The sequence below is a fragment of the Acomys russatus genome, chromosome 29 (genome assembly GCF_903995435.1).
Source record: "Acomys russatus chromosome 29, mAcoRus1.1, whole genome shotgun sequence".
In the NCBI taxonomy this organism is placed as follows: Eukaryota; Metazoa; Chordata; class Mammalia; order Rodentia; family Muridae; genus Acomys; species Acomys russatus.
In genome coordinates this window covers 35,008,011-35,022,498 of record NC_067165.1, presented here as the reverse complement: position 1 = coordinate 35,022,498, position 14,488 = coordinate 35,008,011, and the positions used below count along the sequence as shown (strand labels likewise).

Sequence of the window (14,488 nt, the reverse complement as noted above, 5' to 3'; positions counted from 1 at the left end):
CCTCTCATGGCTCAGGGGCGAAGGTTAACTTCTCATGTTGTCCCCACTCTCATAGATACTGGTTGCCTCCTCATCTGGCTATTGTGATTGGCCCTGATATGAACATGGGTAGACAAACGTTTCTTGGAGACCCTGCTGGTGGAGTTCTTCTGTGTATGTGCCCTGAACAAGCCACGTCTTGTCTTTATTCACTAAGCCTTAGGGTTTGCCTTCTTTCTATGTCTAGTTCCTCGGTCCCATTGCAAGCTGCACCCTTCAGGCCTGGTCTGTGTAGACTGTAGGAGTACAAGGCTTTGACTCCAGACTAGGGAGGGGATGTGTGTGTGTGTGTGTGTGCGCGCGCGTGCGTGCGCGCTTGAATGTGCATGCTGTTGCATGTCTTATGCATGCTCTCTCTGGCTCTGGCAGGACATGCTGAAGAACACTCCCAGGGGCCACCCTGACAGGCTGTCGCTGCAGCTCGCCCTCACAGAGCTGGAGACACTGGCTGAGAAGCTGAATGAACAGAAACGGCTGGCCGACCAGGTGGCTGAGATCCAACAGCTGACAAAGAGCGTCAGTGACCGCAGCAGCCTCAGCAAGGTGGGTGTGTGCCTAGCCCTTGGTCTCCTGTGCAGCTGTGCCTCACCTGCCTCACCTGTGGCTCCTGATGCTTGCCTTGGCTCGCTCACTAGGTGGCAGTGTTCTCTGAGGGAGGGGAGCTTGATCCACCCGCTGGCACATTCCTTGTAATTCATGTTACTTTAAGGATAATAGATGGTTTTGTTTATCAGTCTAATTACCAAGACAGAAACCAGAAACCACAGACTAGAATTATAGTTAATTGAGTGGATTCTGAAATCTCCAGCTAGATCTAATATATATATATATATATATATATATAATTTTTTTTTAATACAGGGTCTCTTGTATCCCAGGCTGGCCTCAAGGTCACTCTGTAGCTGAGGAGGATTTTGAAATTCTAATCCTGCCTCTACCTCCCCATGACAGGATTACATGCACACCTTGCCATGCCTAGTTTATGCAACGCTGGGGATTTGAACCTAGGATTTTATGCATGTTAGGCAAGTGTTTTCCCCACTGAACTACCCTCCCAGTCAGTGTGCTGGTGAACACCTGTGATTCTAGTACTTGGGCGACAGAGGCAGGAAGAGCCAGAGTTTCAGGCCTGGGCTACATAGGGAGTTCTAGGAAAGCCAGGGTTACATATAAGAAAAAAGGAAAAGTCAAGATCAGCTACTGTAGGCGGCAGTATTTCTGCTTCCTGGCACTATGTGGGGCTTAGTGTGAGCCCCTCACAGCTCCACCCAGGCCTGGAGATCCTACATGTGACCTCATGCTTACTGGCTGGAGGGTGCAGTGGGCAGGGATGGCCTGGAGGTGAGGTGACCTCCCCAGGGCCTCCAAGATGGCTGTTTCCAGAGGGGACATGGTGTGATGTCACGGGAAGTGTTTGATGTTCTGAGGAGTCCCAACGGCAGCTCTGAGGTTGTCCCTGGGAGGGGATTTCAGTGGTGTGCAAAGAGTGTCCGCTGTCCAGGAGGGCGGCCCGGGAGACAACAGCCCCTTTGGTCGCCCTGCTCACCAGCGTGGAAAGCCTTCTGACTTTGACTTTTGTTTTTGTTTTGTTTCGAGACAGGGTTTCTCTGTGTAGCCTTGGCTATCTTGGAATTCATTCTGTAGACCTGGCTGGCCTCGAACTCACAGAGATCCACCTGCTTCTGCCTCCCGAGTGCTGGGATTATAGGCGTTTTTTACTTTAACTGCAGATCATGGGATCTGACTGGGCTGGGTCACCTGAGGTCCTGAAGTCCTGAGCTTCAGGCCCTCCCATGCACTGCCCTGTCCCGGGTCACATTTCAGGCTTTAGGCATGCTTGGGTCCACATGGAAGTCATGGGCGGCATTTAAAAAGTGGGACATGCCATAAACCTCAGACTCGAGGAACCTTACCCAAGGGCCGGAAGAGCGGACACAGCACCTGTTCTCCTGCATGGTCCCCTCCACCTGAGGGTGGTCGCCCACTTCCATTTGGTCTTACTGTGACTTCTTGCAAAGGGAGTGTGTTGGCTTGAAGGCATTTGGTTTGCTTCACCAACTTTGGAAGGCCAGAGTTTGGAGTATGTCGCAAGGAGAAAAGGGACAGTGCCTGCCTCGTGGGGAAGCTTCCCACTTAGGATTCCCCAGGATGGCTTCCCTAGGGATCATTGTCCACAACTCTGGACAGTACTGACTCCCCCCCCCACCCCCGTGCCTGCCCCAAGCCTGCTGTTCTGGAATTTCTCTGAAAAGAAGGAAGGCATTAAAAAAAAAAAAAAAGGAAGGCATCAGTCCCCGAAGCCCCCCTGTGCTGGCCTGTGTGTTGGAGAGGCTTCTCCTTCCAGCAGCAGCAGACAGTGCCTGCAGGAGGAAGGAGATCTGTTGGTACTGCCCTGGGAAGAACTGTCTCTTCTCTTCTGCTGCATGCCCCCACCCCCACCTCCACCCCTACCCCCACCCCACCTCACCCCACTCCTCAACACCCAGATGTATCAGGAGGTGGTCAGCGAGACCGACTCGATATCAGGCTAGGGGGCAGATGATCTGAGCTCTAGATCCCGCCTCCACTGAGTAAAAGTTGAGCTGCTCAGGTCCAGATGGCAGAGGGTATCAGCTGCACACTGTGTGACACCCTGTACCCCCCCACCCCTCCCCCCACATCCCGGGGCCTCTTTGGACAATCTGGGTCCGTCTGAGGATCTGATCAGTGATGGTCCTCTGGCCATTACCCAGAGAGAAGTGGAAATGAAACCGGGAGGGGCAGAAATGGACCCATGAGCTGTTTCTAAACAGCTGGCTCAGGAGCCTTCAGAGGGGGTGCTGGTGTAATAGCTGGGCTTTCCTTTTCTTTCTTAATCTGCATAAGGGACAGGGACAGCGTCCTGAAGCCCAAGGGACTTTCCTCTTCCCAGTGTGGTCCTGCCATCGTGGCTGCTCTCATAGAGAAGGAGCTTCTGCCTGAGTTGTGTTTTCATGAGCAGTGTGTGCCTTGCTTGTTTATGGACACTGTGGGGGGAGAAGCAGGGCCATGGCAGTGATAGGAACTCCAGGGACAGTGTGGGGACAGTGTGGCCATTCCAGCTCCTGTTTAGCTGGGCACTGCCACACAGCGGAGGGAGACAAAGCAGCGGGGCTCCATCTTGTATTGGGACTGTGGGGGGGCGTTGTGGGCACTGCACACGTTTAGAATCTGGGGCTCCTGAGGTGACAAAGTACTTGTGGAGTGTCACTGAGTCCTGCAGTACCCATCAGACAGCAATGTTGGTGCCACTAGGACCTTAGCTTGTGTATTTACTTGAGGGGTGCTCTGGGAAGCGGGTGTCCTCTCCAAAGGAGACCAGCAAGGAGAGGTTGGGACCAAGACAGTCAGGTATCTGTTCTGCGTCTCCCAGAAAACCGGACACGAATCAGGACTTGCACGTCACAAGATCTCCAGTTCAGCCAGGGGTGCAGAGAAAAAGGATTTTCTCTGCAACAAATAAATATTAATAGCTATTTTAAAATGGCTGAGGACGGTTACAGCTCTTTTAGCTAAGCTGCCAGCCCCAGGCCAGGCCAGGCAGCAGGGAGCTTGAAGCTGCAACTGAGCCAAGCCAAGAGGCCCCAGGAGCCTTTGCAGCAGTGGCCGATGCGATGCGGGAGAGCTTGGCCCTCAGCAAGTCTGGCGAAGTCGAAGGTTCAATGATGAAGCAGCGAATCTCAGTCATGGTGGAGAGATGGAGTGTATTTATTTCATGAATCAGGGACATTATAAAGCTTGGGAAGTGGGAGGGGCTTTCGACAATGAATGTGTTTGATTCGCCGGGGCTAGGAGTGCCAGGGATACTTCATTTACATGCAGCAGTGCAGTCCTATGATAAGAAGGGGAACACAGGACTTAATTATCCTATGGGCAGCTGGTGTGGGGGGTGGCTAGAGGTATGGATAAAGGTCATTGGTTGAAAGCTAAGGTACCAAGACATCTCGTTAGCATGGAGGGAAAGGGTTGGGCCTGAGGGCTATGTGACACTCCATAGAGCATCTGGGGTTTCTCCACATCAGGTAGAGAGAGGGAAACCCAGCTGAGGAAGGGAGTCTGTCATTTAGCACTAAGCTCGGGCTATCTGGTACTGCCAGACCTTTACAGCAGGGTCCAACAGTCAGAGTCACACTGTTCCGTAACACATTTCACTGGACCCTCTATCCACCCACTTAATAAAACCCTGCAAGGAAAAAGATACTTCTCAGAGGTATTTTGGATGGTTTGGGGGTACCTGTTGGGTGGGGTGCTCTAGCTCAGGTGCCTGGGGTCTGAGAGTCTTTAGTCTCCTGAGAACAGACATTGTTGACTGGGAGATGCATTTCTACCCCCTTGCAAGGCCCCACAAGGGGTGATGTGGGCTGAGGCAGCTCAACAGGTCATGGTGAAGCCATGGGCCCCTTCCAGGTCAGGTGTGCCTGGAAAACCATGTCTCTCTGTGACAAAGACAGTCTCCTTGGACAGCAGTGTTGAAACGGTCCTTTGTGGAGTGCCCGTTGCATGGCCTAAGGCTGGGTATCCTGTGCCCTCCCAGGGCCATACTCAGTAGTACCCTGGTCCTATTTAATGTGTTCTGCTGTGGCTTTGAAAGTCATGCTAGCCTTTGAACTGTGGTCTGTATTTGCCTGGCGTAGCGGTTGAGGTACCTGCTGAGGAAACTGAGGCTCCGACTGAGGTGTCCTGGTGACTGACTGCCCAGCTGGGGAGCATAGGAGTTCCTCAGAGTCGGTGTCTGTCACTCGTGAGCCTGTACATTTCGTGAAAGTGGCTACAGGATCATAATACATGGGGAGAATGGCAGAAGCCAGCTCACCCGGGAAAGGGGCTGCTGGGTTCTGCTCTGGCAAGGGTGGCTGGACAGGCTCCCTGGGGTCTCCCTGGAGCAGAGAACCCAATGTGTGTGTCCTGGTATCTTGTGATGGTGTTGACTCTACATCGTCCTCTACCTCTCTCAGCTACCCCCTTTTTGTTTTTCTTTGAATACATAATCCCTAGCCCAGGTTATCCTCAAATGCCCTATGTAGCTGAGGATGCCCTTGCTTCCATCTCCCAGGTGCTGGCACTGTAGGTGTGTGCCATCTCACTTGATTTATGTGGCACAGGGATTGGAACCCAGGACTCAGTGTACTAAAGGCAAGCACTCCACCATCTGAGCCACAGAAGCCCAGGCCTTCTACTGTTTTGGGGACAGGTCTCACTGCACACAGTTCAGGGTGGCCTGAGCCTCACAGTCCTGCTCCCCCTCCCCCAAGTGCTGGGGAATACATTGGTACCCATGATCTAGATCTTCTCTTCTGAAAGGTGGGAGAGGTTCTGAACCTCTTGGCCTGGCAGCGTGTGCAGCATCCTGCATCACAACACTGGCGTTGACCTTCTCTGTCCCTTTTCCTTCTCCAGCTGTTGACCTCTGGCCAGCGGCAGCTGCTTCTGTGTGAGACTCTGACGGAGACGGTGTACGGAGACCGTGGGCAGCTGATCAAGTCCAAGGAGCGCAGGGTCTTCCTGCTCAGTGACATGCTGGTTTGCGCCAACATCAACTTCAAGTAAGAGCCCAGCGAGGGGTGGGATGTCCCCTTTCCAGTGACCTTTGCTGTCCATTCCTTTCTCCCTGGTCTCTGTGCTGTGGTGTCACTATAACCCTGTTTAGGACTCAGATGCTTCCTCTTCTCACCTCCCTCATGCCTAGCTTTGTCCTTGGCCCCCAGTGCTTAGATTTGGACTAGCCAGGGACACCCCTGACCCCGAGCTCATTGTCATTCTCAGCCCAGGACTTTGTGCTACAAACTCGGCACTTAGTATCCAGCTGAGGATTTTCCCCATCTCTGCTGCTTTAGCTCACACGGGGTTGCCGCATCTCAGAGCTGCTGGTACCCACCCAGAGCCCAGAGCAGTTTCTGGGCCTAGGCTGTTTTCCAGCATATGGCAGACTATGGAAACACTCAGAACTGATCTGTGGTCTTAGCCTGAGCTAGCGGGAACTGGCTGATGGGAGGAGGGTGGCCTGTAGCTGCTACTGGGACCTCACACTTGACAAGCACAGGAATTCACATAAATGTCAAGACCTTTGGCTTCATTTGACTATTTGGGTGATGAAACATTATGCTGGGGCCACATTGCCCCAGGCCATGAGAGCTGGGACCCATGCCCTGCAAGCCTCCTGACCTCACTCAGCAGGGGAACTCGAGGGTGTCACGCCCTGCCCCCCTTTGTGGCCCTGTGGGCATTAGGGATGGAAACCTTTCTGTAGAGCACTCCTAGAACTCAGGAGTGACCTTTCCAGCAGGATCCCAGGAGATCTCTGTTCTCAAAACTTGACACTTTAAGAACCTGGGACACAGCCTGGTGTGGCTGTTAAAGTCGAGTCAGCCAGAAAGTGGTCAGTGACTATCAAGCCAGGTCAGGTTTTCCACCTCTCAGCTTGGGTACTTAGTGTGTGTGTGTGTGTGTGTGTGTGTGTGTGTGTGTGTGTGTCTTCATGGCCACAGAGCGGGTTTGGGGAACCTTGTGGTTGTAGACCACGGGCCCTGGAAGAGGAGTAAGCAGGGCTGTCAGGCACATCCACCCGCTGTCGTCTGTCCTTCCATCTGCTCACTCACCAACTATATATGGAGTCCGCTTTGCTGGTTCCCTGCTTCCAGCCTGGTGGGGGACTTGGCAAGGAAGCTTCTGGCACAGGTGGGTGTGGGCGCTCACTCGCCCACTCACTCACTCATTCATTCATCTCCAAGTGTCAGAAATCTTTCTAAAACCCTTAAAAAAAAACCATTGTGTGTGCACGCGTGTGTATGTATGTGTGGGTAGGTCAGAGGATAATTTTAGATTCAGTTCTTACTCTTCCCACTATTTGGATCCTGGATCAAACTCAGATCACTGGGCGTGGTGGCAAGTACATTACCCACTAAGCCATCTTGCCAGTCCCAGGTACTGTGAATGTTAAGTTCCACTGAGCCCAGCCATCCAGCAGGGGCCAGGGCCATGACCACTGTCCTTCTCCGCCTTATGTTGTTCAGGGTTGAGCATGTGTGAGGAATGGGGTGCTAGGGCTCAAGTCTGGGGACACCAGTTTGGTAATGTGCCTAAGTGAGTCACTTAACTCTGCCGAGTGTCACTCTGTTCTGGGATCCCTAAACCACTGAGGAAGTTGCTGTAAGAGTCAGAGAGGGCTGGCCAGCAGTTGGCATTTGGGAGGCAGAGGCAGGTGGATCTCTGAGTTCGAGGCCAGCCTGGTCTACATAGTGAGTTCAGGACAGTCAGGGCTACACAGACAAACCCTTGTTATGAAAAACCAGAGAGAGAGAGAGACAGACAGACAGACAGACAGACAGACAGAGACAGAAACAGAGAGAGAGAGAGAGAGAGTTCCAGGTCAGCCAGGGCTACACAGACAAACCCTTGTTACGAAAAACCAGGGAGAGAGAGACAGAGACAGAGAGAGACAGAGACAGAGACAGAGAGACAGACAGAGACAGAGAGAGAGACAAAAACAGAGACAGAGACAGAGAGACAGACAGAGACAGAGATAGACAGACAGATAGACAGAGAGACAGAGACAGACAGAGAGACAGAGACACAGACAGACAGAGATAGAGACACAGAAAGAATCAGAGACAATGGCTGGTTGAGCCCCTGGGAGGCCTTCTGTGTGGCTGCCTTCTATTCACACCTGGCCTAAGTGTCCCATGCCTCCACTCTGGAACCATCCCTCCCTTCATGCCTGCTGCCCCCCAGGCCAGCAGCTGGCTCCTGGAGTGCTCAGCCCCACAGCACGCGCTGCCCCGAATAACACCTATCCTTCTTGTTTTTTCTCCAGGCCCTCCAACCACAGGTAGGTAGCTCGTGGTTTGTGGACTCAGGCATGCGACTCTGGTTCTGGGCCTGGGCTCCCTGGTGCAAACGCCTTGGTGTGGGTTTCCTGCACTTCTTGGTCTGGCTTGGTTTGGGCCTGAGGTCCTATGCTTGGGCTGTCTGGAGCCTGGCTAAGCTGAGGTGCTGGGAGCTGGAATTTTGCTGCCTTCTGGGCTGCAACAAACTCTCCAGTGCTCTTCTTCTGTCCCATAGGGGCCAGCTAGAGATCAGCAGCCTGGTGCCTCTGGGGCCTAAGTATGTGGTGAAGTGGAACACAGCGCTACCGCAGGTGCAGGTAGTGGAGGTGGGTCAAGATGGCGGCGCCTATGACAAGGACAACCTGCTCATCCAGCATGCAGGCGCCAAGAAGGCCACGGCTTCAGGGCAGGCCCAGAGTGAGTATTGCTGGCTGCTGCCCCTCACCTGCTAGGTGTGTAACCTGGCCCAGGGATCACCGGCTGGCTGGTGGTGGCTGGGCCTGGAGATTCTTGCTGTCGCACGTCAGTGCAGATCTGTGGCCTCTCTTGTACATGCTTGGCCCTATGGTCTCATTGCTGCCCCCACAAGCCAGCACACATTCCCCACCCAGCGTTAGACACCCCCTCATGCACAGCTCACACAGCGACAGAGACCAAGGGTGACTTGGTTATCAACTGCCTCCTGTGAGACCTTGGGCAGGTGCCTTCTCTTTCTACCCAGTACACGAGGAACTAGGTGTATTCACCTTACCCCCTGATCCCCAGGGGTGCTAGAGAACTCAGGTCTGGCTGGCTGTCCCTTCCTGGGCCCATGTTTTTTCCCCCATCCTGACCCAACCTCTCAGAGCCTTGTGCCCGGTAGCATCTTCATGTCTGCCCTCTGCCTGCAAAATGACCACCATCACTGTGCACATGGGCCACTGTAGTGGCCTTCCACACCTTCTCCAAGCCGGTTTCTCTAGTGACCGGAGCCTGGACCAGAACCCCATCCTGGGCTCTCTAGGCCTTAGGCTGGGTTTTCTGACATTGACACATTAGCTGGTCTTCTCATCATTGTGACAAAGTGCCAGACCAAAGCCATGTAAGAGTGGAGGGTTTGTTTGGGTTCAGTCTGGGAATAGAGTCCCCATGGTGGGGAGAGCCTGGCGGTATGTGTGTGAGGCAGCTGGTCACACTGCATTCGTAGGCAGGAAGCAACGAGAGGTGAGTGTTTGCGTTCAGTTCGCCTTTTCCTTCTTATTCAGTCCAGGGCCCCCAGCCCGTGACACAGTGCTGTTCACCCTCATTCAGAGTAGGTCTTCCCACTTTAGCCAGCCTAATCTGGGAATCCTCACAATGCTCAGAGGTGCTGTCAAAGTGACAGTATCAGTGATCATGGCTGACAACTGGTTTCATGGAACTTTGGTTTCTGCCAGGGCCCCGAGTCCAGAGATACTAAAACCGCAGGCCTGGCAGAATGGGGCACTGGGTACATCTAGCACCTTCCATGAACAAAAGGCGCTTTGGTTTCACTTCCCCTCCCTGGCACCACTCTGCCCGCAGCCCTGCCTGGGCTCTTGCCTCACTGAACTCAGAAACTCTGGAAATTTTGAGGCATGATTGCGACAGTTGTTCTGGCCCTCTGAGGCAGCACCACTGAGCCTTGTTCCAGATCTGAGTGAGGCGGGAGAGTGGGGAAGCCCCCTCAGGCCATTCGGCTCTCTTGGGTACCTTCAACCCCACTGACTCTGTTCTTCCTGCCCGTCCCTGGGCTGTTGCTCTGGGAACCCCTGTGTCCCTGACTCTGTCCCTCCACAGCCCTGATTCTCAAGTTTGATCCCCTTGAAAGGGGAGAGACTTTAGATCCATGGCCGGCCTCGTATTATTTTTTATTATATTTCTATGCAGATATGAACACACAGAAATCTCCCTGCAATTAACACACGGGCTTCTAGCCTTTAACGGCAGTAAACCCCAAGTACACAGAAACTGGATAAAAATAACATTATAGAACAATAAATAGAATTCCCATTCACAGTTTTAACTTGTGGAAACAAATGAAGTTTTGTTTCATTGAGCAGAGCTCCACTCAGCTCCCAAGTTCTCAAAAGCCCTGACTCCACACAGCAGAATGTGAATTAAAGTCACAATGTCTAGGGGGCTTGGTACGTACACCTACATTTTAGCCACTCACAACGAAAACCCAGAAAGGAGCCTTAGTTCCTTTAGACAGCCTGAGATACCATGGTCTAGCCTGTGCTACTCTGTTTCTAAGATGGCATCCAACAACTGCTCTGCACTGATCATCACTCGTCTCTTGATACCCACCCCTGTGTCCCTTGTATTTGTATCAACATCCGAGTTCTAGGCCCAGTCACTCCCCATCATTAGCCTGGTACCTTTCTCCCAAGCATTTTCTACTGCCTGGTTAATTCGCTCCCCTCTCCTGCTGTCTGCCCACCCCTCTGGGACCTAAGTCCCATAACAATAGGGACCTTGCCTGCCCTGCATAGCAGGTCAGCCATATATCATCGGACACTTTGCTGTCCAAGGGCTGCTCTAAGCCTCAGTATCTTTGTATATGTTCTTCTCTGGCTTGGCCAGACCCATCACATTCTGGCTTCTTGAAAGCTCCTTGGTGAGGAGGGGGGCTGGAGAGATGGCGCAGTGGTCAAGAGCACTGGCTGCTTTTTTTTTTTCCAGAGGACCTGGGTTCAACTCCCAGCATCCACATGTTAGCTTACAACTGTCTGTAACTCCAAGATCTGACACACTCATAGAGATATACATACAGGCAAAACATGAGTGCACATAAGATAAAAATAAATAAATTATTTAAAAAAGAGAAAGCTCCTCAGCTCTGTAAGCATGGTGATTAAGTCTTATGGTCCTTGTGAGCCTCCATACAGACCAACTGTGGCACCATCCCAGATCTTCCTTCTGCTGGGACCTCTCTCCCAAACCCTGGACATATTTCCTTCAGCCTTCCCCACTGCCTCTTCTCTATGGACATGGCTTACTTTTCCCTGTCAGCAGATGCTTAGCTTCCTGATGGCACCTTCCCCAGCCTCAAGGCTGAGTCCTGTGTCTTCTCTACCAGACAAGGTATACCTGGGGCCCCCACGCCTCTTCCAGGAGCTACAGGACCTGCAGAAGGACCTGGCGGTGGTGGAGCAGATCACCCTGCTCATCAGCACCCTGCATGGCACTTACCAGGTGGGCGTGGCCTGAGGGTGGCGAGGGGGCTGGCCTGCATGGTGCCCCTGTGTGCCCTGGCTCTGAGTTGGGATCCCCGGACTCTCTCAGAGGCCTTTGCACATGTTTGGCTGTGTGCACCAGTTGGAGGTCTTCCAGCTCCTCCCTGGCCTCTGCCCTAGGCTTCAGAGTGCCTGTGAAGGGGGGGGAGTCCCTTTCTGAGGAAGCAGCAGCTGGGTGGGCTTGCATCCAGGGCTGGGAAGTTCCAAGTGTAAGTGGGATTGCCTCTTGTGTGGCTAGTGAGCAGCCATGTTGAAGGCGTAATCCTGTGTCTCCTGGGTGCTGTCGCTACGTCTCATGTGGTTTTAGGGGAGCCAGGAGACTGTGGTGACCTCTTCTCTCTCTCTCCAACACTAGAATCTGAACATGACTGTGGCCCAAGACTGGTGCCTGGCCCTGCAGAGGCTGATGCGAATGAAGGAGGAGGAGATCCACTCGGCCAACAAATGCCGCCTAAGGCTCCTGCTGCCCGGGAAACCTGACAAGTGAGAAGGGCATAGGAGGGAGGGAGGGACTGCCAGTGAGGGGAGGGGGTGGTCAGAGAAAGAACCTGGGACCCCCTGCCTGTCAGGACTGCTGTGATAAGTGAGGGTGGACATCCACTGTGGGCCATGCCCATGACAGTGCCTGGCACACAGTAGGTCCTCAGGAATGAATGCAGGCACGAATGTGCATCTTGCTGACATCCTGGATTAGCTTGGTTCTCTGTTGGCCAACTTAGCCCACTACGTCATAGCCTCTTTCTTTATCTCAGCTTGTGGCATCCCAGATCCTCTTTTTAGACCCATCCTCCCCCTTTCATGGTCCTCTGTACACAAGATTGACGCCAGGAGCTGTGAGACCTTCTCTGTGGGAAGATGTCATCCGGAGGTAGCTGCAGACTATCAGATTTATTTATTATTTATTGATGTAACAGTGCATGTACACCTGCAGGCCAGAAGAGGGCACCAGATCTTGTTATAGATGTTTGTGAGCCACAATGTGGTTGCTGGGAATTGAACTCAGGACCTTTGGAAGAGCAGTCAGTGCTCTTAACCTCTGAGCCATCTCTCTAGCCTCAAGCTGGCCCTCTTAATGGTTCTATAGGCTGTGTCTCAGTATCTTCACTTTACAAACAAGGAAGTGAGGCCAGAGGGCAGGGCACAGGGGACAGGCTCAGGGACTCCTGGGCTTTGCTTGTGAACTTTGCTGATGCAGGAGGTGGGGTCAGTGCAGTGGGAGTTGGTGCAGGGAAGCGCTTGCTGCTCAGGGGCAGGCTTGTGGGAAAGATGGAGACACTGCAACAGGCACAGAGGTTCAGGAAGAGAGAGCAGGGTCCTAATGTTTGGATGTGGGGTCTGCAGCTCGAGCTCCAATCCAAATTGCCCCCTTCCCTGTTCCTGTCCCCTCTCTTGTGCCTTTTTCTCCCAGCACCCGAGAGTGAGGACACTGTCCTGCCTACCTTGGTGGGGGCGCAGAGGCTGGGTTACTCACAGGACCCCAAAGGGGCCCCTGCTGACCTACTATTGTCTCTATTCCTTTCTTTCTCCCTCCTTCCCACCCCTCCCCTCCCGTGCACCCTACCATCTTCCTTCTCCCTCCCTCTCTCCCCTCCCTCCCTCTTTTCCTCTCATATTTCTCCTCCTTCCTGTCCTCCCATTTTCCTTCCCTCCCTCTTCCCCCCTCCCTCCAATCCTCCCTGCTTCCTTCCATCCCAACTTCCCTCCCTCCCATCCTTCCTCCTTCTCTTCCATCCTCCCTCCTCCCCTCCCTCCCATTCCTCCCTCCTCCCCTTCCTCCCCTCCTCCCTCCTCTCATCCCCTCTCCTTCCTGCCCTTCCATCTTCCTTCCCTCACTCCAATCATCACTCCCAACCTTCCTCCGTTCCTTACCGCATGTGTGTCCACTCTGCAACCATCTCCTGGGTGACTGCCCTGTGCCAGGTGCTGGAGATGGACAGTGTGGGGTCCTTCCTTCCAGATGACAAGGCCAATGGGATACTGGCAGGTGGTGGTGGCAGGACTTTAGCTGGGCATAAAGCCAGGGGTGCTGTGGGTCTGGGACTGGGCTGCCGAGAATGGCTTAGCTTCTCTGGCCAGGTGCCCCTTGCCCATCACAGAGGGTGGAGGGTGGTCTCCTCAAGGAGGTGGAGCTTTTCAGGCCACAGGCCTTCCAAGGCCTTCCAGGGAGCTGAGCCTCTAACCGGGCACTCACAGGGTCTTGCCCCCCCACAGGTCTGGCCGGCCCATCAGCTTCATGGTCGTCTTCATCACACCGAACCCCCTGAGCAAGATTTCCTGGGTCAACAGATTACACTTGGCAAAGATCGGACTCAGTGAGTACAGGCCCGGGACAAAGGCGGGGCAGGCGTAGGGAGTGAGGCTGGGAGTGTGAGCACAAGGTGATCTCTGAGCAGGGGCATTTCCCGTGGGGGTAGGGTGGAGAGATGGGAGGGAGGTGATGCCATGCAGAGACACCCACTTCCTCTTTAGCTGGTGGTAGCTAATCACCACGGAAGTGTATCTCAGTTCAGTAAAACAAAAACAACAACAACAAAAAAACCCAAATGATAGGAAAATAATAAATAAAAATATTTATTGGCTGAGCTCAGCCAAAGGCCTCTTTATTGCTAAACATGGTGGGTGGTATATCCAATAATCCCAGTGCTTGGGAGGCTGAGGCAGGAGGATTTGGGCAGTCTTAGTTCAAGGCCAGTCTTAGCTGCAGAGCAAAGCTGAGGCAAGTCTGGGTTATATGAGACCCTGGACTCAAAAAGCTAAAGTAAACAAAAACTGAAAGGAAAACCTCTTTATGAGGGTTTCTTCCTACGCACCCGTTAGTGCTAACACGGGTAGTAAGTATGTATTTGCAGAATGTTTCTTGTGTTGCAGAGTCCCACATACACCTCTGCTCACAAGCTCCCTGAGGTAGGTCAGACCCAGAGATGTGCAGTGGAATCACACAGCAGGAAGGGGTAGATGTAGAATTCAGACACTGGGTACTGTGTTTCCAGAGCCTAGGCCACCTTGCTGTCCCTCTGCCCTGTCCCCGCCACATTCGCATGCACTGGGTTGTAACAACTTTATCTGTTTTGTGACTTGGCATCCAGGATAGTGAGAACTGCATGGTAGAAGTCTAGCTGATACCGAGGCTGTCTTTTGATTACCTTTGTCGTGTGTGTGTGATATTTTTATATATGAGTTATTTTTAATTTTTATTTTATGTATGGGTATTTTGCCTGCATGTACGTCTGCACCACATGCATGCAGTGCCCTTGGAGGTGAGAAAAAAGCATCAGATCCCCTAGAATTGGAGTTACAGATCGTTGTGAGCTACGATGTGGGTGCTGGGAATTGAACATGGGTCCTCTGGGAGAACAGTGCTCTTAACCACTG

At 53.0% G+C, this 14,488-nt stretch overlaps 1 protein-coding gene across 2 annotated transcripts in view; it reads left to right on the top strand.

Moving 5' to 3' along the window:
- The window catches only part of Arhgef10l (Rho guanine nucleotide exchange factor 10 like), a 101,291-nt gene that overhangs the window by 40,033 nt on the left and 46,770 nt on the right, over nucleotides 1-14,488 (top strand). For both annotated transcript variants that reach the window (XM_051172099.1, XM_051172101.1), the window contains 6 exons: nucleotides 409-582; nucleotides 5,455-5,600; nucleotides 8,116-8,297; nucleotides 10,960-11,075; nucleotides 11,472-11,599; nucleotides 13,328-13,428. In XM_051172099.1, the coding sequence (XP_051028056.1) occupies nucleotides 409-582; nucleotides 5,455-5,600; nucleotides 8,116-8,297; nucleotides 10,960-11,075; nucleotides 11,472-11,599; nucleotides 13,328-13,428 (847 nt within the window). The remainder of the gene's footprint in view (nucleotides 1-408; nucleotides 583-5,454; nucleotides 5,601-8,115; nucleotides 8,298-10,959; nucleotides 11,076-11,471; nucleotides 11,600-13,327; nucleotides 13,429-14,488) is intronic.